Source organism: Phaenicophaeus curvirostris, chromosome 28 (assembly GCF_032191515.1).
Source record: "Phaenicophaeus curvirostris isolate KB17595 chromosome 28, BPBGC_Pcur_1.0, whole genome shotgun sequence".
Lineage (NCBI taxonomy): Eukaryota > Metazoa > Chordata > Aves > Cuculiformes > Cuculidae > Phaenicophaeus > Phaenicophaeus curvirostris.
Genome location: NC_091419.1, coordinates 6,588,100 through 6,614,435, shown reverse-complemented (window position 1 = coordinate 6,614,435; position 26,336 = coordinate 6,588,100). Strand labels below are relative to the sequence as shown.

At 58.5% G+C, this 26,336-nt stretch overlaps 2 protein-coding genes across 3 annotated transcripts; one reads left to right on the top strand and one right to left on the bottom strand.

The window, feature by feature from the left end:
• The first annotated feature begins 1,320 nt into the window (after positions 1-1,320).
• Positions 1,321-6,839, top strand: DDA1 (DET1 and DDB1 associated 1). The gene is made up of 5 exons (XM_069877769.1): positions 1,321-1,365; positions 2,083-2,163; positions 2,608-2,659; positions 2,971-3,032; positions 3,969-6,839. The coding sequence occupies exons 1-5, from the start codon at positions 1,321-1,323 to the stop codon at positions 4,077-4,079; spliced, it is 351 nt and encodes a 116-aa protein (XP_069733870.1). The 3' UTR covers positions 4,080-6,839.
• A 3,965-nt stretch (positions 6,840-10,804) lies between these two features.
• Positions 10,805-23,976, bottom strand: ANO8 (anoctamin 8). 2 transcript variants are annotated; one of them, XM_069878300.1, is made up of 18 exons: positions 23,882-23,975; positions 20,525-20,635; positions 20,083-20,215; positions 19,868-20,006; positions 18,898-18,994; positions 18,529-18,645; positions 18,317-18,444; positions 17,962-18,123; positions 17,570-17,722; positions 17,373-17,499; positions 17,230-17,285; positions 17,082-17,156; positions 16,727-16,870; positions 15,683-16,351; positions 15,319-15,510; positions 15,104-15,235; positions 14,880-14,990; positions 10,805-14,251 (listed from the first exon to the last, which is right to left on the bottom strand). In XM_069878300.1, exons 1-18 carry the CDS (start codon positions 23,958-23,960, stop codon positions 13,574-13,576), a joined length of 3,303 nt encoding a protein of 1,100 aa, XP_069734401.1. In that variant the 5' UTR covers positions 23,961-23,975; the 3' UTR covers positions 10,805-13,573. The 2 variants fall into 2 exon arrangements, with proteins under 2 accessions (XP_069734401.1, XP_069734402.1); XM_069878301.1 differs by lacking the exon at positions 16,727-16,870 and having other exon boundaries at positions 23,882-23,976.
• Between the last annotated feature and the right edge of the window lie 2,360 nt (positions 23,977-26,336).

The window sequence follows — 26,336 nt, the reverse complement described above, 5'->3', positions numbered from 1 at the left end:
ACTGGGATTCCCCATAAGAGCTGTGATCCTGCTCACCCAGCCTCTTTCCAGGGAAACATGGCTTTGCCAGAACAAATTCCTGGGAATAGCCTTGTGTGAGGAGCTTGGGGTGAGCTGCAGCTTATGGAGAGATACTGGAAGTTGTCTGCTCCTAAATCAGAGCAGTTATTTTCCAAGCTGGAATAAAACCAAGTAGCTGTCAGCTTCTTGGCTTTTCCTGGAGCAGAAGGAATTGAGGACACATCCGTCTCTGTCGGGATCAGGTTGTTGTAGCGGAGCAGGTTCCTTCATCACGAAGAGCTTGCAAACTTCATGCAGTGGGAAGGTGAGGCGCTTTGAAATGCAATGGGGTAAAGATCCTCAAGCCTTCTAAACACGGCAATATAACACGTAATTGTTAAATATACTGGGTGATTGCCCATCCCTTTCAGCCTGGGAATCCTGGGGTTGCATACAGGTTCTCTGGTCAGTGCTGGCCAGAGCACACGAACAGTGGGAAGTGGTGAGCTGCAAGCACGACGCGGAGCGAAGCTGAGGGTTCCTGTTACCCCAGAGCTGGAAGATGCTGCCGTCATCCCGGAGTTACGCAGACCAGCAAGCGGCGGGCTCTGTGCTGGAGAGGGAGGAAGGAGCGTTGGGCCTCGGGGTTAAGGGAAATGTCCAGTTCCCTGTTAGAACCCAAGGCCAACCTTTCAACAAGATCACTTCTAAACCCAGGCCTACGGGGAGGGGTTGAAGGTGGGAAGGAGCAGGGTGTTTTTAAGAACAAAATAATGAATAATATTTTCTGCTGTGGTTAATTACAGCTCTTTGGTTTTGAGTTAAAGATGCAGTGTTAATACAATTAATGGCTTTTATTTAAATGATAACGGTGGCTTCCAGCCCGGCTGTTCTGTAGCAGCAGCATCTGTTTATTTGTTTCTTCCGACACTGAAATTAAATGACTTCTCATCTGCTGCTTTACTATCCTTTTAAAACTGCTTATAAAGAAGGTGATGTGTGTCCTGGAGTAGAATCCTTTAGTGTGCAGTATAGTGGGCTTTGAATCTTTTAAGTGAGTGTTGTTAAGACATGGGTAGCGGCTCTGATGGCGTGGAAGGTTCCATCTTGGGGCCTCTCCCTCATCTGTTATCGCACAGGTACATTATTACCCATCTTCTCCTTGCTTTAAAGACATTGCAGGGAATCTCCCTCTGTCTCTGTTGTGAGCGGAAAGGCACCACCGCACTGTCAAGCTCTATTTTCTCCTGACAGGAAATTCCTGTTTCATGCTGCTGTGGGTTAATTAAACTGCGAGGGCTCTGCAGGGCGCCTGCAGCCATGCAGCAAACAGCTCTGCTGGCCTGTGTGAGCAGCAGCGATGGTGTGAGCGCTAGGCTGACGGCTTCCATCCAAACTCAGGATTACCAGTTTTTGATGTACGGGTACCCTTGACCCGGGTAAGGATGGAATTCTTCCCAAAGAGAAAAAGTTGGGCCAGGCTGATAAGCGTGCAGAATAAGGGTTAGGCTTCCAAGGCCACATAGGCTTTCATTGCGCTGTGGAACCAGCCCGAGTGTTAATTGGGAAAGGAAAGAGCAGCAGGTTTGATATGGTGTGATACTGAAGGGCTACGGCCATCAGCATGGCTATGTGAGAGTTTTTCCTGTGTTGTCATGGTTTGTGCTGGTAAATCCCTGTGGATTCTGGTCTGCTTGCTGGTGGTGTTTGTATCTGTGTGCTGCCAATCTTTCCTCCGTCAGAGCTCACCCAACAGGACAAGACTCTCTTTTTTTTTTTTTTTTTTTTGTTTTTAATCACCCCTATGCCAGAACATTTCATTAGCAGCTTTCTAACTGAATTCCTGATCTTTGGGGATATAATGAGCCACGCGCAGGGCCTGGAGGTTGGTTTTCTTCACAGAGACTGTTTGGGGTGGGTTTTCATATCCAACATCTCGCTGGCTGGGACCTGGCAGCACCCTTCAGTTGTTTGTCTTAACGACCTGCGCGACTCCTTTGAGACTCAGCACGAGGCAAACAATAACCAGAATTACTGCTCTTCCCTTCCTCACCTATTTCTTTGCGTTCTGTCTCTTTTTAGGCAGATTTTTTGAAAGGATTGCCAGTCTACAACAAAAGCAACTTCAGCAGATTCCATGCAGATTCTGTATGTAAAGCATCAGTAAGTACTGCCACGTCGTGCTGCTCTGGGGGAAGCTCTTCGCGTGCAGCTCAGAGGGTGCTAGAGTGAAATAAGGAGTGTTTTGTAGGAAGTTATGTGTACTGACAGCAGATAGCTCATGAGTTGGGACTGGCAAGGAAAACTTCCTGCTTGCTTTGGTGAGGAATGCGTGTTCTCATGTCAGCCAAACCACATCTGTGCTGCTTTTTTTACGTATACATTCTTTAGTAGCAGTCTTACGCCCTGAAAAATAGGCCTTATTCTTTATACGTGTGGGTTTGTGTGTGTTTTAAAAAGCTGCAGCTGTGCAGAGTGGTGTAGCAGGGGTCACAATACATCCATAGTCTGCGTTAATCAGGGCCTTTGGGCTGATATAGCTGTGTTTGGGTTAAAAAATCACCTTTTTGTTGCCTTTGCCTGGTAACTGTTCTAATTCTTCTACAGAATAGACGACCATCGGTATATCTTCCCACGAGAGAGTATCCGTCTGAACAAAGTAAGTCTGCCCCACTCAGACTTGATTTTTTATCACTTTATTCTGTTCTGCTATTAAAAATCTGGTGTAAACGTAACTTTAAATGGCAGATAAAGTGATATTATTGAGCTGTCATCACAGCGTTTAGCAGTGCATGTCTAATTATGGGGATTTTGTGCGTTTCCTCTATCCTTTCTAAGTAATTGGTGTTCCTGCACACTGCTCTTTTATAAGAAAGGACCAGTATGTGAAGTAATGTGGTGGTTACATCACTGTTTAAGAAGTCGTGTTTAAAATGACCTCAGTATGTTTCTCTCTCTTTTTTTTGGCAGTCATAGTAACAGAAAAGACAAATATTCTTTTGCGTTATTTACACCAGCAGTGGGACAAAAAGGTATGGTTGTGTTTTCTTCATATTAATGTTCCGTCTCAATTTGATGACTTGAGCTGACCGAGCTCAATATTGATTGCAATCAAAATATTGGATTAAAAGAAAGCGATCCAGGCCTTGTGACCCGCGCTTCAGCAAAACGCTGTATGAAGAGGCTCTGTCTCTGCACAACACTTCTTTTAAAAAGATTTTCTCTTCCAGCATGAGGGACATTAACTTGGTGTTTAGTCTGGAACTTGGGAGGCTGCGGTTATGTCTCACACTTACTGCAGTTTTCCTTTGTGACTGTGGCAAATTAGTCTTCCTGTGCCTCAGCCTCTGCTTTACCACTGGTGTGAAGCTGCTTTTATCTCCCAGGGCTGGTGGAAGGAATAAATGAGATTGTGTAGGGTCTGAATACACTAAGGAGGCTGTGTAAGTTCCTTGGGTACAAACTCTGAGGAACACACAAGGCAGTGTGGAGCAGGGCGATGACTTAGGAGGGGAGACATCAAAGCAGCAAGTGTTGTCACAGGCAGAGCAGAGGTTGTGGAAGAACATGAAGAGAAGCAAAATTATAAGGAACTTGAAACTGAAAAGCAAGTATAAGTGTGTGAGAGAAGCTTTGGGAGGGTTTGATAAGTTCAGGGACTGGCGCAGAGCACGGGGGAAGGGGATCTCCCTGTGTTCATGTCATGTTTGAGATGCTTCTATAAAAGATGCTGAGAGCAATGGTTGGTTTCAATCCCACCCTCAGATATGGAGAACAATCTAGAGGGGGCACCTTTTGGCTTTGGACAAAATCCTCTTTGGTGCTTGTTCCACTCGTTTGGCTGGATCATTCCATCACTCTGTTCCATCCAGAAACTCTTATAGATAAAAACTTACTCTACTGACACTGGCTTCTGCCAGATTCTAAGGCTTCAGAGAGTTTTACTGTGGCGTTCTCTGTCCCAACAGAATGCAGCGAAGAAGAGGGATCAAGAGCAAGTGGAAATAGAAGGTGAGAATTCGGCACCACCACGGAAAATCGCTCGGACAGACAGCCAGGATATGAACGAGGACACTTAAACCCTTGGCTTTCTCCTCTACCACTTCGCAGGCGCTTCCCGTTTTGTCTCAAAGTGTGTAAATTTTGCCCCTATGCCCCCATCTCTCACCCCTCCACTATGCAGCCCAAACCACTTCTGACTTCATAGGAGCCAATATATTTATTTTTTTTTCCCCCCCTCAATTTTTTATTTATGCCGTAAGACTTTTACGGAGCAGTGGTGGAACAATTCAGTAAATGCTGTAGTCTAACCTTTGTTCCTCCCTTCTAAAAAACACACACTGTAACCTTTCACAGGTTTTGTTCAGTCTGTTCCCGAATCAACCCGATCTATGGGAGCCTGGGTGGGAGGCACAAGATACAGAACCCCTCCATGATGTAGGCTTTCCGATTCACGTTCCCGCTGTCCTATTACAAGTGGCTCACTCTTTGGATGTGCCCAATCCAGCCATAAGCGCGGGGCCTCACTATTTTACTCAAATATTCCAAAACTGGCACCACACTCAAAAAAATCCTGGGTGTCGTTTAGAGTTACGTTGATGTTGACAAACATGTTGTCACCTCGGTATCTCGGTTGTGTTCTTTTGGCCTGTTCCGCAAGGGCCGCGGTCGTTTGGCAGCATGCATTATCTCACGCATCAGTGGTCATGGAGAATTCAAGCGAAAGGTGTGTTGCTTTTGTTGCTCTTAAATTCTAACCGTCTCTTGGTCTCGGATGGACTCATTTGTACAACTTCTCCGCTGGAATAAAAGGATACTCCTATCCCGTTCTGAGTATTTGATCAACAGTGTGTTTAAGGAACAGCTGATGGAGCGGAGTTGGTAGGCGCCCTGCAGGCAGCGCTCCGCTGGAGGAGGCTGGGAGCCCCTCGGCAATGAGATCCTGTTCTCTCTCTCCACTGCTGGCCCTCAATAATGGTACCTTGTGTTTTCCTGCATGTATGGAGTGAAGTCCGGGACTTGGAGTTGATCAAAATGTGAGCTTCCATGGTCTCTGACAAAGACCAATCTCTCTTGGACTGTGACAGTTCAGTGCCTGCTGCCTGTAACCCTTCACCGACTCTTCAGTAAGAGCCAAAACGGAGACCTGTAAGTCGTCCAGGTGGATTCAGAGGTTCAGAGACTAAAAGGAAATGAGCGTCATCACCTGAAGGGGACAGGAAAGGTGTAGCTTAGTAATGATGTCTTGTCTGCTTTAACGTAAGAAACTGACTTCACACTGTGGTAGTTTAAATCGTTGCATTTATAGCTGTGTTTTTTTTCCTCGTTCACAAAGCCTGAACACCAATTCAAGAGATCGCATGAGCGTTTCTTTAAGAGATCCTGAATGAGTCTCGTTCCAGGTGGCTGTGTTGGCCACAAGCTTTGAGAGTTTCCACTGTCCCCTTCTCCACGGCATCCCAGTCCCGCTGGGAACGCCGCATGTTCAGGTCTGGGGGCGAAGAGAGAGAAACTGTGGCTGATAACCACGTGTGGCAAGGCAGAACCTGAGGAGGAGCACGGCACAGCTCACGTCGCATTTTTAAATGTACCTTAGGCACCAAGTTTCTGATGCAGTGAATAAGTTTAACACTGAGTAGTTTAGAACTTTGTACCTGCCTCAAAAAAAAAAATTACCTTTTTCCTACGGCAGCAACCTCCAAATTACTGGAATAACGTTGAAAATGCCAGCTGTGTTGGTGAAGATAAAATACAAGTGGGTTTCCATGTGATTTACTGGTGATTGGAAGAGGATTCCTCCCAGAGTTATGCTGTCAAGAAGTGCAGAGGTGTTGCCTTGAGATGCTGTGTTCACACCCGGCCTCGCAGGGATCATCTGAAGCTGAAACAAGAATCATTTGAAGAGCTGTGAGATACCAAAAGTGGGAACGAGCATGCAGCTGGTGGTAAAGTGTGACCAATCTGTGCGTTTGGCAAACCTTGAGAGCTGCGGCCTCGCAGCGATGTCTGTACAGTGCTTTAAAGTTGTAAAATGCTGTATGATTCCTGGTTGGTACGGCAAGGTTTGAGCTTTGCTGACGTCTCTGCTAGACAGAGTGATGTACTATTAAAGAGAGTTGGCAGTTCCTTCTCGTTGTAACCCCCGGTCTTTTTTCCCTCCGTGTCTTTTGAAATGATCTTGTTGGTTATTGGAGCCTTTGTAACACTTCTGATGTTTTTAGGAGGTAAAAGAAAGTTGCCTTTTCAAAGTAGTTCTGAAGAGATGGAGAAACAAGTCCTCGAAGCGACGTAACCGTATCAGACCAGTTGGGTGTTGCAGTGTTGGTTCTGTACAAGCAGTGTGGATTTCCAATACCCACAGCAAGTCTTTCTACATCCCATCCAATCCGAAGTGAGGGCTCCTTTCCTTCCTCTGCCTCCTCCAACTCGCTTTCTGTGCTGCTACTGGCTCCAGAGTGCTGTCCTCGAGCTGTTGCACTGTGATCCTCTTATTCACCTCTGTCATGACACAGGGTAAGCGTATCGGGTTTGAATGTTGCATGGAAGATCCTTTTTTGCCTAACTGTGACTTCCTGGTGCCTTAGCACATTGAAAACAACAAAAAATGTTGAAAAAAAACAAACCCTGGATCTTTGCTGACTGCACTGTTTGTATAAATACCCAGCTCCTCTGGCTTCCAACTCTCTTGTTACGAAGTGACTGGGACTTAGTGACCCTCAGGGGTTTTTGTACATGTCTGCATAGTGGGTTTTTTATTGTTTCTGTTACTGGTGTGTACTAAAAGTTCTTGGTTGTTTTTGTTTGTTTTTTTTTTTAATGAACGCTCGAGATTCTTGTCAGAGATTGGAGTTTTGGTGTTTTTTTAAGTTGAATAGTGCATCTTTTCTCAAAAGTCAAATCAACAGAAGTGTGTTTCTTGCTCTCGGGGGCAATGAGTCCAGGTAGGAGCAGCCCCTTCCAGCAGACAGTCCTGCTTGTGCCCAGGGTGAGCAGTTAGATGCACGCTGGGTAAGTTTAGAACATTAACAGGTTAGGCACTGCCTTTTTCTAGCTTAAAAGTACGGTAGAGACAATGTGCAGCGAAACTACAGCTTTGTTTAGGTTCATTCTGGGTAGTGTGTGATCGCTTCTTTTTGTGGGGTGAAGTAGTAACAAGAAACACTCACATGGGAGTTAACGATGGGAAAATGCTGAAGGAAAGGACAGACTTCTAACATGTTCTGCCATGAATTCAGAGGTCGCTATGAGCAGCAGGGGTTGTGTTTGTTTGCGTTGCTGGTTGACTGCTGGAGTTTGCTGGGTCAGGTTATTTTGTCAGAGGATGTTCAGTCATGTTCAGCTTTTGAAGCGTTTCTGTCCTTGGAAGCTTTTCAAGGCCCTAATGAAGGATGCCCTGAGCAACCCGCTCTGTGAGTGGCGTTGCCCGTCCTTTGAGCTGGAGGCAACTTCGTGGGGTTCCTTCCAGGCACCGGGAAGTGGAAAATACAGCAGAGCCTGTGCCTGGCAGGTTTGCTTCAAGCTGGGGCAGTCTTAGCAAAGCTTATGGAGCTCACAAGCATGTGTAAAAGTTTCTGATGAGCCCTGAAACCGTGTTGTGCTACAGAGAATGGTGAGCGGTGGGATGGAGATTGGGCTGGGAGGAGAGGAATGGAGCTGCTCAGCCTGAACTGAAGCTGTTGTGGGGCTGCACTCCTTTCCCACAGGAGGTTTTAAGCTGAGCAGACGTTTTTAGATGCATTTCTCTGTGAGAGTTCAGTCTTCTAGAATCATTTAGCTACACTAGATCTGATTTAAACGATAAAGACTTGTGTTCTTAGCCTTGTCAAAACCTGAAGCCCCAGTGGACTTCTGGTTGGTCTGGTTTGGTGTCCGCAATGCGGCCCCAGTGACTGTTCAGAGCTCGTTGCTGCATCACGTTGTGATGAATCCAAAGGACGTGTTTAACCACCTGCTGCTTTATCACCTGGTAGATAAGCCAAGCTGTTGGTGAACTCCACATGCACGAGGTTGGTTGTGGTTGTACCAAGAGCTTCCAGCAGGAAAGGCTGTGATGTTTGGAGTAGAAATGGCTGGAAAATGGGTTTCCTTCCCTCTCCGGTGCGTGCCTTACGCAGCAGTTCAGTTGTCCGTGTTGAGCAGACCGGTCTAGTGGGAAGTGTCCCGTGGCAAGGGGTTGGAACTAGAGGATCCTTAGGGTCCCTTCCAACCCAACCCACCCCATTCTCTGATCCTGGGCACTAATGTTAACATTTTTTTCTCAGTATTAGGTAGTTGTAGCAGGTGGAGCTTCAGATCTTTGTGTTTTGGTGAGCTCCTTGACACTGGCCTTAAGGGCAAAGACTGAGCAGGGGACTTGCATTTTGTCTAACGCTGCAGCTGTCGGCGCTTACCTGTTCCTGGCTTGTTTGTGTACCGGTAGCTTTGGGCTCAAGATGTTTTGAAGAAGACCTGCCTATCTATAACAGGAAAACGAATTTGTTTTCCTTTGTTAGTGATATCAGCCTGGCAGCAGCAGAATTATGTCATGCGCTGACCGTGACCAGAGGGGTTCCTGCTGACCTCTGTGTGTCAGGTTCTGCCTTCTATTTTCTGATGTGTAACAGAGTGGGAAATCCTTTTCCTCAAGGAGAGGGGTGCCTTTACCTGGGAGCGGCGAAGGGTATTTTTGGGAGCGCTGCAGAGGATGTGCCGTGCCCAGGAGGGGTTATTGCATCGTGGCTTGGGTTCCGCACAGCCTGACCTTCACGCCGTGCTGACTGCGCTTTTGGGTTCTCTGTGGCTGGCTGGCAACGTCTGTGCCCTGGCAGCAGGGGCTGCAGCCCTGGGGTCTCATCTAACAGCCGATCCGGGATGTTGGCTGCAAGTCATCCCCGAAAGGATTGAGTCAGCAGGACAGGCAGGTGGACTGGCTGCCAGCTGCCAGCTCGCGATGGGTCCTGCCCTCACTAAATGAGTTATTGTCACAGCAGCCGCTCGCAGGGCTCGTCCTGGAACGCCTGTGCTGGGAGATGAGGTGTCGCTTTATATAAAAAAGATGTGTGTTTAATGTCACAGAGGAGGTAGGACTTCTAGAACCTCTTCTTTTTTTAACTGCTGGGGGAAAAAAAACTTCGCTAGAGATTGGAAAGACTGAACCTGGCCTGCAGGGAAGAGCATCCTCCTAACTCAAAGGAATGAAATACCAGCTTTCAAATTCTCTTTTACACTGAGCTGCTGTTGTTAAAGGCAAAACATTCCTAGTGTGTCCCCAAATATGAAGAACTAAAGCTCCTCACCGGTGTGGTTTTAGAACTGGGTTGCTCTAGGAGTTAAAAAAACCATCTTATTGCTAGTCTTAATGCTTTTGGAGGAGTCGGGGCGGCTTTAATCTTTGTGGTGTAAATCTGGAAGTGCATGTTCTGCTGGCGGGGCAAAGGGCAGCCGTGTTAGAACGTGACCTTGTCACGTTCAGGATTTTGTTCCTGTGGGAGGTGGCCAGCGGTGACACGGCCAAGCCTGCGGGCCCGTGTTGGCACTGTGGTTCCACTCAGGGCATCGGCCGCTCTCTTGCTCCAACCCCGTTTGGAGGTGAGATCCAGCCCTGCTCCTTGGCTCCCCAGCCCTGTGGGGAAGCAAAGCTGCCCCACAGCTGCCTTGTGCACGATGAAGCTGGTAATTAGCGCTCTTTGTGCTATAATTCTGCTTTTAATTTCCTCGCCTTAGTGACCAAAGCAAATTTTATTTGGCTAGCAACCAGCACTTTGCCTTCTTGCTCCCAGCTCCGTAGCCATCCCTGGGATAACTCATCCCTGTTTGCCTTTCAGCGGTGCTGTAATCCCTGGGATGTTGCTGTTAAACACTCACAGTGCTTTTATTTTTCCGAGAGATGCGATATTGGGCAGCGTAATGTGTCAAATACCGTCCCCTGTGGCTGGGGAGCATCGAGGGAGCTGGTGGGGAGCAGGAGGAGCTGTCTGGTGCGCTCCTGAGCCGTGGATGCAGGGATGGGGGATGACTAATCACTTACTGTAAGAAACGGCACGAGATCTGGCTGGATGGTCAGCGCTGAGTCACTGCGTTCTCTGTGCTCCAGTCGTGCTGATTTCCAAACGCATTCATTTCTTATTAATCAGCGCAGGGAGTGCCATTAACAGGCATTATTGGGTGTCCTACAGAGTGTCCGAGCGGCTCGGAGCTTTCTGAGCTCCACAACTGCTTTTACTCCCTCTGCTCCCTTCAGCACAAGCAATCCCAGGCTGGTTTTTACAAAGCAGCGTCAAGCGTTGAGTCTGTTACTCTTTGCAATTTTAATTTCCCCCCCCCTTTTACAAAAAACCGTGTCGTGCGGGGCTGGGAGGAGGTGGGTTTTCCTGAAAGCAGGCAGGCTGCCGTCGGGGAGCGACTGTAAATACAGTGTCAGTCAAATGTCACGGCCATTGGATCTGTTTTGCATTTCTTTTTAAACTATTCCATGTTTGATACCGTGTACAATAAATTTGCAGAATTTAGAGGATTAGAACTTTCTTCATTCTTCATTCTCTCCTGGAAAACACGGTGGGGCTGCCGCCCATCGAACTGTGCTGGTCCTGATGTCGCTGCCTGAGCTTTGCCCCTGCAGTAGAGGACTGACAGGGGACAGCACAGAATCGTAGAATTCTAGAATGGTTTGGGTTGGAAGGGACCTCAAAGCCCATCCAGTTCCATGGGCAGGGACACCTCCCACTGGATCAGGGGCTCCAAGCCCCATCCAGCCTGGCCTTCCCTTCCCCAGGGCCAGGAGCCCGATGCCTTGTCAAGAATTCATCCCACACCTCAGGTATTACTTGTTGAAATATATTTTTATTGCATTTCTGCAGGTTTTACAAAAATATGACAAAATAAATTAAAAAGAAATAAATAACCCCCTTTAATTTCTTCTGATTTCCAAAGAAATGAAACACAGCGAGGAAAAAACAAACAAAAACCAACAGAACTCTTCCCTCCTTTGTCCAGTAACTGTCCCAGAAGAGCAAGATAGCAGAGAGGCAGCCGCTTGCAGAAATACTTTGTGTACCGAAGAGTTTAAAAATGCCCTGGGCTGTAGGGACTCCTGCCCTCTCCTCCAGAATTGATTTTGCAGGAATTGATGGTACCAGAACTGTTATTCTTGGGAGGGAAATGGGATAAACCAAACTCCCCGTGAGCCCAGCGCGTCGGAGCTGGCCCTGAGCAGCCAAACCCAAGCGGAGAAATGAAATGGGATGGGGAAGGGAGAGCTCGGGGTGCTGGGCAGGGGCGAGCCTGGCTCTGCAGAGCCCCAGGGGCGGGCGGTGGCGCAGCCGGGGTGGGTGTTTCAGGTTATCCGGAACCCCCGTCTGGGCTTGGGGTTTCTTATGAAATCATTAAGGTTGGAAAAGCCCTCTAAGCTCCTCCAGTCCAACCATCAGCCCAACCAAACCCTGTCCCGAAGTGCCACGTCTGCAGAGTTTTGAGCCCCTCCGGGGATGGAGACTCCCCCGCTGCCCTGGGCATCCTCTGCCAGGGCTTCGAATGTTTCCTAATATCCTACCTAAGCCTTTCCTGGTGCAATTTGAGGCCCTTTCCTTTTGTCCTATCCCTTGTTAACTTGGGAGAACAGACCAGCGCTCACCCTCTTCTCCTGCCATCGGCAAGGAGCACGGCTGGGGTGGTGATGGGTCTCCAAGATCTCCAGGAATCTTTCCTGTATCTTTGCTCCTTGCACCCAGGAGAGGGACTGGGAGGGTGAGGTGGGACCAGCGGCTCCGCTGTCGTCTGCGGGGAGCCAGCCCTGGGCAGCCAAGCTCAGGGCTGTCCCCAGCTGACACGGGGATCGTAGAATCACAGAATGGTTTAGGTTGGAAGGGATCTCAAAGTTCATCCAGTTCTACCCCTTTCCCACTGGATCAGGTTGCTCCAAGCCCCATCCAACCTCGCCTTCAACACCTCCAGGGCTGAGGCAGCCACGATTTCTTGGGGCAACGAGAGCCTTCCCGCCTCGGTATCAAATTTCTTGCTCCTGCTGCAGTGCCCTGGCCTCGGAGAGCATCTCCCTGCCCGCGTTGGAGCACCAGCAGCACCTCGGCTCCTGTGCAGGTAAGCGGAGCAGCAGATAAAGCCTTCGCCCTCTCCTGCCCTTATTGCTGTATAAAATGGCTTGATTCAAAGACCGAAAAAACCCAAATTACATCATGTGTGGGAAGAGACAGGGGGGGAAACACAACCTGACGTTTTCTACAGCCCAGGCCTTGGGGAGAGAGGGGTGCGAAGACCCCGCGTGAGCGCCCAGGCCTGGACCAGGCACAGTGATGGGGCGGCTGCCGCCCCCCTCCGCTCCCCTTCTTCCTTTGGGAATGGTCGGTGGAGAGCGGAGCTGGGGGCGAGGGGCAGGAGGGAGCCGGCAGGGTCAGCGCCTTGGGGTGCCCCCACCCCATCCTGGCCCTTAAAGCGAAGCAGCACCGAGCAGAGTCCCCGGCAGGCGAGGAGCAGCCGCGTGGCAGCCCCCTCCCCGCCGAGCCGGAGCAAGGGGGTGGCTCATAAAGCACTAGACTAAACCCACCCGTGGCAAAACCTTCGCCGTGGCAGAAGCGAAGCTGCTCCCAACCCTCCCACCTGCCCTTGCGGAGAGCTCGCGTTTCCCCCCCCATTCCCGGTTCTTCTCCCGTGCTCCCCAGTGCCTTATTGCAAAATAATTCCATGAAATAAGAAAGCGGAGAGGGGAAAGGACCATCCCGGCTCGCGGTGCAGTCGCTGGGGCCTCTGCCAGCACCGGTGCCAGTTCTCACCTCCGCCGCCTCGAGCCCAGTGGGAGAAAGAGTCGCTTACGTTGGGATTTGGTTTGGTTTTAGTGCAAGAGATGCTGCCCAAGCAGGGGAATGCAGGGGGCTGGCGCTCGCCGCTCACCCCCTGCCCTCCCGGCTGTCCAGGGTCCGGGCAGGAAAAGGTCCTGGTGCTGGGAAGGGATCCAGGCGGAGGCTGCCGGAGCGCAGGGAGCCGGCACGGCTGGTGCCGCGGGGCCCTGGGCGAGGGCTGGAGGGCAGCGGCTGTAGGCACGGGTGAATCGGGCTCCTCTCGCCGCCGCGGTCTCATCCCTCCACGCTCAGAGATTTGGTGCTGAGCCTGGAGGCTGCTGCGGGTGGATCTGGCAGCACCGCGCTCCCCGGCGTCTCCTCCGGCTGGACCGCGGCCTCTCCCCGTGCCGACTCCTCGCGGAGGTGGGTGCCGCACCAGCAGCCGGGACCCCGGGCTCGTGGCACCGAGCCGCACCGGGACACGTCCCATCCGTGATCCGTGGGGAGGTGCGGGAGGGAAAGCTGGCGGGATGCTCCATCCGAAGCCGTGGCCAGCGCTGCCGCTGCCCACACTGGCGTCCTCGGTGCAGGGCGCAGCCAGGGCTGCGGCCGAGGTGGCAGCGGGTCCAGCAGAGAGGCCGGAGGGACGCGAGGGGACATGGCAGAGGACGAGGGCGCAGGGCGAAGGGCCAGCACCGCGCTCCCTGCAGCCGATGGCGAGGGGAGGCGAGAGTGTGACGATCTCCTCGGTTGCCCAGAACGGGGAGTGGGCAGCCCCGCTCGCTCCCACTGCCCCAAATGCCCGGTTAGGGTTTATAGCCGCCGCTCTCCTCCTCCACCCGGCTCTCCGGCTCCTCTCGGCCGCCCTCCTCGGGGACCCCGTTGAGATGGGACTTGCTGGGCACCGGCCGCTCGCCCGTGTCGGCCAAGGGGCCCGGACGGGGCTGTGGGGACGCGGTGGCCACGGCGCCGTTGCCTCCGGCCCCTTCGGACTTGCCGAAGTTGAAGAGCTTGCTGGGATTGAATGGCTTGGTGGGCGACTGGACCTTCTCGGTCCCCGTGTCCCTCTTAGTCTCGGGCGATTTCAGGAACTTGAAGCTGAGGAAGCCGGGGAGTTTGTTCTCGCTGCCCGTGGGGGACTGGGGGGACCTGGCGGTGGCCGTGCCGCCGGCTCCGCTGCCCCCGGAGAGGAACTTGCCCTGCAAGGGGATGATCTGCTTCAGCTTCATCACGTTGTTGGTAGCCAGGAGGGAGCTGGGTCGCTTGGGTTTGTCGGAGCCGTGCGAGGAACCCCCGGAGCCTTTCCCTTTGCTCTGGCTCTTCTCCTGGGCCGGGTCCTGCCCGGCGGCCTCGGCTTTGGCCTCGTCGCGGCTGGACTCGCGCTCCTTGCGGGCCTGGTACTCGGCGTGCCGCTGCCGCTCCTCCTCCTCGCGCTTGCGCCGCTGCTGCTGCTGGAAATGGTGCTGCGCCTGCCGCTCATGCTTCTGCCAACGAGGGGCTCGTCAGGGGCACCGCGGGAGCCCACGAAGCCCCGGGGTCACAGAACGATGGAGGAGCTTGGGGTGGAAGGGACCTCCAAGCCCATCCAGTCCCACCCGTGCCATGGGCAGGGACACCTCCCACTGGCTCAGGGGCTCCAAGCCCCATCCAACCTGGCCCTGAACCCCTCCAGGGATGGGGCAGCCACCCCTGCTCTGGGCACCTAGGGCCTCCCCACCCCTCAGCGTGAAGAATTTCTTCCTAATGTCTAACCTAAATCTTGCCCCTTCCGTTTCCAAGCCTTTCCTCTTCATCCTCTCCCTGCCCTCCCTAACCCAGAGCCCCTCCCCAGCTTTCCTGGAGCCCCTTTCGGCACTGGAAGCTGCTCTAAGGTCTCCCCCGATCCTCCTCTTCTCAACCCCAACTCTCTCAGCCTGTCCTCCTAGCAGAGATGCTCCAGCCTTCAGATCATCTTTGCAGGCTCCTCTGGACCCATCCCACCAGCTCCATCTCCTTCCCACGCTGGGGATTCCAGAACTGGACCCAGGACTCCAGGGGAGGTCTCACAAAAGCCATGGAGCTCCCTGGCTCCGCGCTCTGCCCCAGGGACGCTCCTACCCCGGCGTTCCCTACCTTGAAGGCCTCGCGGCGCTGGTACTCGAGCTTGGCCATCTCCTCCGCCACCCAGGCAGGGATGTCGGGAATGGCCACTTGGATGACGTACTTCAGGAGGAGGGCGAAGTGCTGTTGGGGGGACGCAGCTGAGCCTCCGCTGGTCCCACCGGCGCGGCGACCCCCTCCCAAAACACCCCCCACGGCAGACACCGCCGAGCGGAACCCGGGCACGAGCCCCGTACCTCCAGCACCACCACGGAGATGATGGCTCCCTCGGGGCTGAGCCAGGGGAAGAGGCGCTGGAGCTGCCCGCACTGAGCGATCAGGTAGCAGTTGACCACGATGGCCAGGACGCCCATGGCCTCCATCACCTTCTGCAAGAGCGACGGGGCCGAGGATGAGCTCCTGGCCACCCAGGGCCACCACCAGGGGCCACCACCAGGTGCCAAGCGCCCACCTGCCACTGCCCGATGCTCTCGACCCGCTGGCCGAAGGGTCTCTGGAGCCCCGTGCACAGCTTGAAGGCGTCGCTGCGGATCTCGATGATGTTGTTCACCAGGGCGCACATGGCCGCGAGGGGGAAGGCGGAGGAGAAGAGCACCACGTAGCCAAACTGGATGAACATCTCCTGGTAGTCCTGGAAGGTGTCCTGGGGAGGAAGAGGAGGAGGAAGAGCGCGTGGCTGTCTGTGGCACGCTTGAGTACGGAGGGTTGTATTGGACTGGATGAGCTTAGACGTCTTTCCCAACCTTAATGATTCCACGTTGCGATGTGGCTGGGGGACACTGCACCCCATCGGTGTGTCCCTCGGGGCTGCTCACCTCATATTTCTTCATGCAGCTCTCCACCTCCGCCTGCGTCAGCTGCGTGGAGTAGTCCTCCTCCGGCGGGTCGATCCACGATGCCCGGTTGCGCTTCCGTCCTTCCTCCTCGCCCTCCTCGTCCTCCCGGCTCTCCGCCTCCCGTCTCCTCCGGCCAGCCCGCAGGACCAGCGCCGGCTCTGCCCCCTTGGTGGGGCTGCCGGGGGCACCTTCGGCCTCATCCTCGTCCTCGCACAGCTCGAAGACGGACGCGGGGTCCATGCCCTTCTCCACCATGGTGGGGCTGCCTTCCTCGAGGAAGCTCTCGTCCTCGGGGCCGCCGGGCTCCCCACCGCGCCGCTCGGCTTTCTCGATGAAGCTCACCTTCTTCAGCTTCAACCCGCAATCCAAGGCGCTCTCCTCCTCTGAGTCGGACTCGCGCCGCTCTTCCTCCTCCTCCTCGTCCTCGGGCACCCCGCAGCCGCCGTTCAGGCACCTCTTCTCCCCGCGCGAGCCCTCGGAGGGGCCCGGGGGGCGGCGAGGGGCGAGCAGGCGGAGGAGAGCGTGGGCGAGCTGGCGGAGGTTGTGGAGGGTGAGGTCCCCGCGGCGCAGGCGGCGGTACAGGTGGGGCTGGGACACCTCCCTGACGTTCTGCAGGAACTGGCGGGTGATGAGCAGCGTGGCCAGCATCTGCGCGGGGGACACGGGGCGCGCGCCGTCACCGGGGGAACCCGCGTCCCCATCGCCTGCGGGGTCCCTTCTCCTCCCAAAGGTGCAACGGGGACGCCCCACGCGCCTGGTGGTTCCCACGCCTCGGTGGGGATGGAGCCCCAGGGGCGCTGGAGCAGAGCTGGGGAGGGGGACACCCCTTCCAAGGTGCTCGAGGCCAGGCTGGATGGGGCTTGGAGCCCCTGACCCAGCGGGAGGCGTCCCTGCTCATGGCAGAAGGTGGGACTGGGTGGGCTGTGAGGTCCCTTCCACCCCAACCCATCCCAGGACTCTATCCTCTCCCTCCCAGGGGTCCCGCGGTGGGTGTGAGCGGATTCCCAGCCCCCCCGCTCCTACTTTGGATACTCCCAGTTTCCAGCAAAAGCCCAGGAGGGTCTTAATGAAGATGAGAGAGAGGTGGAGGTGGAGGAGGATGAAGGGAAGGAGAGCCTCTTTGAGCTGACGCACGAGGCTTTGGGAGAGAGAGAAGATGAGCAGGAGCTGTGGAAGGGACAGAAGAACAGACAGACAGACAGACAGAGAGAGGCCGTGAGCAGGAGCAGGGGATGCAGCAGCCAGGGATGGCGGCGGGGGCTCGCGGGGTGTCCCGGGAGGGGATGGTGGCTGGGGTGGGGTTGAGGACATCCGTCTGTCTGTCCGGGCGATGCCGGTGGCGGGGGCTCACGCTGACCCCCCGGGGCACAGCCCTTACCTCCTTCAGCCGCTCCATGTCGTTGAGGTAGAAACCGATGTAGAAAAGACTCAGGTATGAATTTACAAACTGAAACTGAGAAGCGGGAGGGAGGTGAGCAGGGCGGGGGCTGCTGGGACCCCCTCGGTCCCCCCGGTTCCCCTCTCACCAGGACCATTTTGATGATGAGGTGTTTCTCGTAGGCACTCTGCAGGCGGTAATTCTCTGGAAAAGCAGAGAAAGGAGGGGTTCAGGGGGGGTCCCCGCGCCCAGCCCCACCAGCAGCACCCCTGGTGACCCCCCCCCACGCACCCATGTCGTTCAGCCAGTAGGCGACCTTCTTGTAGACCTCGTCGCAGGCGCTGATGATGACGGCCAGCACGATCTTGGGGAGGAACCGGAGGATGCGGGGCAGCTCCTTGATGCTCAGAACAAACTCCTGCAGGGGGACAGGGACGGGGTCGGCGTGGCCGGGGCTGGTGGCCCCGCGCGGGGCGGCGAGGACCCACCTGGAGGTGGAAGCAGCCCAGCATGAGGAGGAAGACGACAGAGAGGCAGGTGAGGCAGATGGGGAGGCTGACCAGGCACTGGAAGAGCAGGCGCTTCCACGGCGGGTAATAAAACTCCTCGGCGCTGGTCACGGGGCTGATTCTCTTGACGCCCTGATGGGGAGGACACGGGGTGGGACCCTCGGGGTGCAGGGGCAAGCGACGCCGTAGAACCATGGAACCGTTTGGGTTGGAAGGGACCTCAAAACCCATCCAGTTCCACCCAGGGACAGCATCCAGGGACACCTCCCAGTGGATCAGGGGCTGATCAAGGTGCTGGTTCTCTCCACCAAGCCTGTGTGGCTCAGGGGGAGCTGGACCGAGCCCCCAGGACCCCCCCGTGAAGGGCTCACCCTGAACTGGGGCCGCGGCTCCTCGATGGATTCCGCCGGGGTGTCCAACGTGCCCCACTTGTAGGCGAACTCGGCCCCGCGGCGCTTCCACTCCTCGAGGAAGAGGGTGGACCAGATGACGTTGAAGATGGCGAAGACCACGCAGCAGATGTCCTGGCTGGTCTGTGGGAGGGACGGCACCGACTGCACCGCGGCCGGTCCCCTCCCAGCCCTGGGGAGCCGCACGGTGCTGCTCCGACCCCACCGCCACGGCTCTGGGGGTCTCCCAGCCCAGCAGAGATTACAGCAAGGAGGGATGGAACCCCCCCCCCAGCCTCCAAACGTGGGGATTGACCCCATCTCCCACCGCTCTCACCTGGTCGCTCTCGGTGATGGTGTAGAGGATGGAGCCGAAGACAGCGGGATAGACCATGGCCGAGGTGTAGAAGCCCAGCCACGCGAAATACATGGCGATTTTCACCCCGAAGTAGTCGCAGATCTCGTCTGCGGCGGCCGAGAGGGGTGTGAGCGGGGCTGGGACCCCCAGACACCCACCCCCCAACGCTGCCCCCCACCCTGACACCTCACCGAGCGGCTGGGCCTCGCAGACCGCCTGCACCCAGGACTTCATGAGCCGCTTGAGGATCCTCTGCTCGTGCAGCGGGAAGAGCTGTTGGATGACGCCGCGGGCCGCCAGCTCCGGGACTGCGCCGCGGGGCACAGGGTGAGGGACGGGCTGTGGGGACATCACTAGCCCACCCCGCACCCCCTGCATGTCCCCAGATGGTCCTGGCACGGTGAGCGTGGGGCAGGGACGATGGGGAGGACGGGGTTGGGGTGACCACGGCTCAACCCTGGTGCTGCCACCGCGCAGCCACCACCCCCGGCCCCAAGGATGGAGAACGCGCTGCGGCAAGGGACCCTCGATGGGCTCGCGTCCTGCGGGGCCGTACTCACTGATGGGTTGCCCCTCGAGGAACTGGATGTTGTGCAGCGACTCCCCCTGCTTGGCCCGCAGGTTCTCCAGCCAGTACCTGATGATGTTTTGCCGTTCCTGCCGCACCGCAGTGCCCGTGAGCACGGGGCGACGGGCCCGCTGCCCCTCTCCTGCCACACCTGCATCCCCAGAACCTGCCCCGGTCCTGTCCCCTCCCTGGACCCACCTTGTCCCCAGCTTGGGGATGGCTGGCTTGGTCCCCAGCTGGGCTCTGGGGCTCCCTGGTCCCCTTCTTCATGTGGGGAGGGGGAGAGGACCTGCCTCCCCTGCCCCTTATCTCTGCATCCCTGCATCCTTTACCAGCATCCCCGCATCCCTGCATCTCTGCAACCCTGCATCCTTTCCCGGCAACCCTGCATCCCTGCATCCTTTCTCATCATCCCTGTGTCCCTGTATCTCCGCAACCCTGCATCCTTTCCCAGCAACCCTCCATCCCCGCATCCTTTCCTATCATTCCTGCATCTCTGCATCCCCACATCCTTTCGCACCATCCCCACATTCTTTCCCAGCATCCCAACATCCCTGCATCCTTTCCCAGCATCCCAGTATCCCCACATCCCTGCATCCTTTCCCAGCATCCCAGTATCCCCACATCCCTGCATCCTTTCCCAGCATCCCAGTATCCCCACATCCCCGCATCCTTTCCCAGCATCCCAGTATCCCCACATCCTTTCCCAGCATCCCCACATCCTTTCCCAGCATCCCTACATCCCTGCATCCCTGCATCCTTTCCCAGCATCCCAGTATCCCCACATCCCTGCATCCTTTCCCAGCATCCCCACATCCCTGCATCTCTGCAATCCTGCATCCTTTCCCAGCAACCCTGCATCCCCGCATCCTTTCCCATCATTCCTGCATCCCCACATCCCTTCCCTGCAACCTGCACCCCTGGGTCCCCACGTCCCTGCCCCTCACCCCTCCACATCCCACCTGAGAGGTGAAGAAGTAAAGCTCGTTCTCGATGTTCTCGTAGATGTAATCCTCCTCGCAGGAGAAGCTCCTCATGCCTCCACCGAATTCCGCTTTCACCGGCTTCCGCAGCCCGATCTCATCGGCCCCACGCAGCAAACTGCAGGGAGAGGGGACGCAGCTGGGGACACGGCGGGGGACACGGCGGGGACCAGGGACGCAGCTGAGACCCCTACCTCTCGTAGGTAGCAGTGACGAAGAAGGCGTAGACACGGGTGTGCTTGTGGTGCCGGACCTGGACGATGAGCTCGGGGATGCCGAGGCGGATGTGGTTGAGGAGCCAGAGCAGCGTGTGATCATCAGTGGTGTCTGCGTGGTGTCGGTCAGAGCAGTTCACGCCTCCCATGTCAGTCCCCATCCCTCTCCGAGTCCCCCATCCTGGTCCCCATCCCTCTCCACATCCCCCATCCTGGTCCCCATCCCTCTCCATATCCCTTCTCCAGGTCCCCATCCCTCCCCACATCCCCCATCCCTCTCCGAGTCCCTCATCCTGGTCCCCATCCCTCCCCACGTCCCCCATCCTGGTCCCCATCCCTCCCCATGTCCCCTGCGGCTCCATGCCACCATCCAGGTGCTCCCCCATCAGCCCCTGCCCCGGGTACCCGGGCACCTCCCTACCTGGGAAGGTCATGAGTACATCGCAGTTCTCCGTGGGCACCGTCTTCATCCAGGCCTTGTGGGACATGATGTAGCGTCCGGCCTGGAGCAGCCGCTTCCCAAAGAGCTTATCTGCCGGGGGAAAGGATGGATGATGGATGGATGGATGGATGGATGGATGGATGGATGGATGGATGGATGGATGGATGGATGGATGGATGGATGGGTGGATGGATGGATGAGTGGATGGGATGAGCACCCATGGGACCCCGTGGGGCACTCCCCACCCCCAGCACTGGGAGCCAGACTGTGAAGCACCAACCCCTCAGCTTTGGATGGATGTGGGGCCCCCCGTCCCACCCCAGCAGGTGCCCCCCAGCAGTGGCCGTGGCAGCAGCTCACAGCCGTGCTCGTGGTGACGTTGGCCCTGGCTCAGGTTTCTCCTGCGGCAGCTCAGGGATCCCAAAAAGGCCCCGACAGCTGCTGGAGAGGAGCTGGCAGCGTGTCCTGGCACCCCGGCTGCTTTGGGGTGCCCCCATCCCCGCTCACCTCTGCCCGCAGCCCCCGGCTGGCATCTCGCGCGGCTCCGGGAGATGGGAAACCGCAGGAAAAATGGGGAGCGCAAAAAAGCAGCCGGTCTCCATGGAAACCCAGGGAGGCCCCGCGCCGCCGCAGCGAGGTGGGATGGGGATGGTCCCCAGGGTCCCCCTGTCACCCCTCGGCGAGGGGCAGCGCGGGGGTGCCCACCCGTGCCATCCCCAGGCCCAGCATCCCCGTCACACCCCGCGGGGCGGATGGGAACTGGGAGCATCCCGAGCGCTGCCCGGAGCTGGCAGGGAGGGCAGGATGAGGCCCCTCGCTCCCCCACGGGACCCCGTTTCTCCCTGCTCTACCCCAGCGGCGCCCCAGACGCCTCCGTGCCTCAGTTTCCCCTCCTAAGCCCGGGTGGCCGAGCCAGGATGGGGCGTGGGGAGCGATGCCCAGGGCACGTCACAGCACGCTCCGGCTGCCCCAGGGCTGGGAAGGTCGTGGGGCTCCGGAAACGCTGCTCACCCTGGACCTGCCAACCCCGAAAAACAGGAAACCCCAAACCCGCGCCGGACAGCGATCCTGGGCATTGCACCCCAACCTCTGGGCACCCCTGGAACCCCTGGGTTGGGGGCGCAGAGCGAGGCCCCAGCGCCAGCCAGGCTGAGACCTGACAAACTCATTGCCTGCGCTGGCGTCGGGAGGAGCCCGGAGCTGGACTCTGAAAGGGCTCCCTGTGCTGGCACCGTGGGCGAGAGCTGGGGACGGTGCCAGGCTGCCAGGCAGACACCCCCAGATTGGGGCTGATCCCGCACCCCCCATGCCCTGGGCACCTCGGTGCTGGGGCTAGGGGGGTTCCCCCACCCGGAATTATTTACCCCAGCCAGGAGCGGGCGATGCCAGGGGGGTGCAGGGGGTGGGTTCCTACCCGAGCTCAAGGGAAAAGATGTGGGTGAGGCAGGGGGGTCCCTAGTGCTGGGTTGGGGGGGACAGGACAGATGCTGCCTTCGCCCCAATCCACCCAGGGGTCCTTTCTGCCCCGCTGCCACCCAGAGCGGCCCCCAGCCCCCTCCCAGCACCGTCACCAAACCAGCACAGGGCGTCGGTGGGCAGGGATGGAGCCCCCAGCATCCCAGCCCAGTGTCCCCCCTTTTCTGCTCATCCACGCTCCCCCCCCAGGATGGAGCCCCCCAGCATCCCAGCCCTGCATCCCCCATCCTGCTCCCCCAGGATGAAGCCCCCCAGCACCCCAGCCCTGCATCCCCCATCCTGCATCCCCCGGGATGAAGCCCCCCCAGCATCCCAGCCCTGCGTCCCCCATCCTGCTCCCCCAGGATGAAGCCCCCCAGCAATCCCAGCCTGCATCCCCCATCCTGCATCCCCGGGATGGAGCCCCCCAGCATCCCAGCCCTGCATCCCCCATCCTGCTCCCCCAGGATGAAGCCCCCCAGCATCCCAGCCCTGCATCCCCCCATCCTGCTCCCCCAGGATGGAGCCCCCCAGCATCACAGCCCTGCATCCACCATCCTGCTCCCCCAGGATGGAGCCCCCCAACTCTGCATCCACCATCCTGCATCCCCCAGGATGGAGCCCCCCAGCATCCCAGCCCTGCGTCCCCCCCATCCTGCTTCCCCAGGATGGAGCCCCCCAGCATCCCAGCCCTGCATCCCCCATCCCGCTCCCCCAGGATGGAGCCCCCCATCCCAGCTCCCCCCGGGCACGCCAAGCGATGCCGCTCACCTTGGCTCCCTGGGATAAGGTCACGGGAGCTGCAGCGTGGTGGGGGGGACACACACACACGCTGCTGCCCCCCAGCGAGCGGAGCCGGGGCAGGGGGCGTTGGGGGGGCAGCGATGCCGCCTGGCACCGATGGGCTCCCGGGGGGCACAAAGTGGGTCACCCCTCCCGCGAGCTGGAGTGCTGCTGGGCGGCTCGCAGGCAGCGGGCCCTGCTAGCCCAGGGGACACCCCTGCTGGCCCCCCCTCATTGCCAGGGACCCCTCAACCTCCAGCCCCAGCTTGGGGACCCCCCCAGCTCCCCCATCACCGTGGAGCCCGTCGCCCCTAGCCCCAGCTTGGGGATCCACAACAACCCCCCATTACTAGGGACCCCTCACCCCCATCCCCAGCTTAGAGACCCCCCCCATTACCCCCCCCCCATTCCCCTCCCATTACCAGGAACCCCTCGCCTCCAGGCCCAGCTTGGGGACCCCTCCTCAGCCCCCCTGTCACCGTGGACCCCTCGCCTCCAGCTCCAGTTGGGGATCCCCGCTCCAGCCCCCCCCTTACCAGGGACCCCTCACCTCCATCTCCAGCCTAGAGACCCCCCCGCTACCCCCCCATCACCAGGGACCCCCCAGCCCCAGCTGGGGACCCCCATGCGACGCCCCATCCTGCGCCCGCTCCCTCTATCCTGGGGGGCACAGAGCCGGGCTGGGGGGGCAAATGGGACCTTCCTGGGGGGCTGCCTGGGCTGGAGGGGGGGGTAGAGATGCGATACTGGGGGGGGGGGGGGGGGACGACACTGGTGCATCTGGGGACACAGCGCTGTGCAAGGGGGGGGGGGGGGGGTCAGGACTGGGGGGTCCGCACTGGGGCTGCGGGGATGGGACCCCGGGGGGGGTGGGGGCTGCTCAGGGCTGGATGGGGGGGTCAGATCCCCTCCAGCATCCCCCCCCTCCCCCCCCCATTCCGGGGGCGCCGCATCCGGCCGAGCTCCCGCCGTTATCCGCATCCAAGCGGAGTCCAAACCGCCCCCCCCCGCCCCTCCCGAGCCCCGCAGCCCCCCCCAACCCCCCAGGGCCCCGTGTCACCCCCTCCCCGACCCCCCCCCCAGCCCCTCTCCCGTTACCCAGGACGCCGGTCGGGGGGGGCGGCTCCGTTCCTGTCCGGGGCCGGTCCCCGTCCTGCGCTGCAACCGGCTCGGGCATCGTGGGGACCCGGAGCATGGGGAGGGAGGGGGTGGGGGGGGCTCCGGTACACCCCTGGGGGGTTGGGGGGACGAGGAGGAGGACGAAGAGGAGGAGGAGGAGGGACAAAGGCGGCGGAGCGGAGCGCGGAGCTCCGGCCCCTTTAACTGCGGCTCCCCCGCGGCGGCCACGCGCGTGTCCGGGGGGGGGGGGGGGAAGGAGGGGGGGAGGGGGGAGAAGGGGAGGGAGGGAGGGAGGGGGCTGACACCCCCCCGCGGGGCACCGAGCATCCCGGCCGCCGGGAGGGGCACCGGCATCCCCCGCCCCCCCCCACCCCCAACACTGAGGATGCTCTGCATCCCCCCATCCTGCCCGTCCCCCCAATTCATACCCCCCCCCCCCATGGATGCCAACCCCCCCCTCCGGGGCTGCCCAGCACCCCCCCCGATCCCCCGTATCCACCCAATTCCACCCGCACCCCCCAATTCACCTGTACCCCCCTATATCCCCCAATTCCCCCGTACCCCCCCATATCCCCAATTCCACCTGTACCCCCACCATATCCCCCAATTCCACCCGCACCCCCCCACATCCCCCCAATTCCACCCGTACCCCCCCATATCCCCCAATTCCACCTGTACCCCCACCATATCCCCAATTCCACCCGCACCCCCCCACATCCCCCCAATTCCACCTGTAACCCCCCACATCCCCCCAATTCCACCTGTACCCCCCCACCCATATCCCCCAATTCCACCCGTACCCCCATATCCCCCAATTCCACCCGTACCCCCACCAATATCCCCCAATTCCACCTGTAGCCCCCCATATCCCCCCAATTCCACCTGTAGCCCCCCCATATCCCCCCCAATTCCACCCGTACTCCCCAATCCCCCCCCGTGGATGTCACCTCTCTCCTGGCACCACCCAAGCCCCCCCCCCCGGGGCTGTCCCCCATCTCCCCACATCCCACCTGCCCCCCCCCGCCTCCCTGCACCCTCCCTACCCCCCCAGTGTCCCCCCCACCTTGTCCCCCCCCCCGCTCAGTGCCCAGCCCCGTGGTTCACACTGTTCCTTGGGTTTTGGGGGGGGCAGGGGGGGGCTGTAACCCGAGCGGGGCACACTCTGCTCCCTGACCTTTCGGGTGCCCCCCAAAGCTGCCACCCTGGGGACCCCCCCCAGCCCCTTCCCTCCCCAGGTTCAGGGTCTCTTGGGCTCAGGGCACCCCCTCGAGCCCCCCAGCAGTGGGGTGGGAGCCCCCCCCCAGCAGTGGGGGTGGGGGCCCCCCCCAGCTCCATGCGTGCCTGCAGCTATTTTGGGGCCGGGGCTGGGTGCCAGCGGGATGCAGGGTGCCACAAGGAGCCGTCCCCTCCTCTGGCATCCGCGCCTGCCAGCTGGAGGGGGGGGCACAGCCTGGCACCCCTCCAGCCCAGGCCTGGCTGCTGGCCCCCACGCCCCGTCCTCCTGCCTGGGGGGGGTGGCAGAGCTGAACCCCCCCCCCCAAATCCTCCAGGGCACCCCAGGATTCGGTGGGGAGACGGAGTTGGGGGGGGCACAAAGGAAAGAGTCTGCACCCCAGGGTGGGGAGAAGATTTGGGGGGTGTTACAGCCAAGGACACAGCCCCCCCAGCCCAGAGCCGATGCGCTTGGCTTCCCCCCCCTCATCCCTGGCCCACAGAGCGGTTGGGGGTGTGGGGTTGGGGGTGTCCCCAGCTGTGCAGCACAGGAGGTGACAACTGGTGGCTCTCCAGGGTCCCAGGGGTTTCAGCATCCCTCCTGCATCCCTCCTGCATCTCCTCCTTCATCCCCTCCTTCATCCTCTCCTGCATCCCTCCTGCATCCCTCCTGCATGGGAATTGGGATGGAATTGGGATGGGGAGCGGGATGTCCTTAGACATTCTGAAGAAATTCTTCCCTGTGAGGGTGGCCCAGGCTGCCCAGAGCAGGGGTGGCCTGCCCCATCCCTGGAGGGGGTTCAAGGCAGGTTGGATGGGGCTTGGAGCCCCTGATCCAGTGGGAGGTGTCCCTGCCCAGGGCAGGGGTGGGACTGGATGGGCTTGGAGGTCCCTTCCGACCCAAACCATTCTGTGATTCTGATTCTATGGGGAGTGGAATGGATGCAGGATAGGGATGGGGATGCAGGATAGGGATGGGGATGCAGGATGGGGATTGGGATAGGGATTGGGATGGGGATGCAGGTTGGGGATGGGTCCTGGGGGGCAGGATGGGGATAGGGGTGCAGGATGGGGATGGGGGTGCAGGATGGGGATGCAGGATAGGGATGGGTCTAGGGGGCAGGATGGGATGCAGGTTGGGGGATGGGTCTGGGGGGCAGGGATGGGGATGCAGGATGGGGATGGGTCTGGGGGCAGGACCCCGCCCCAGCCGGGCGGAAGC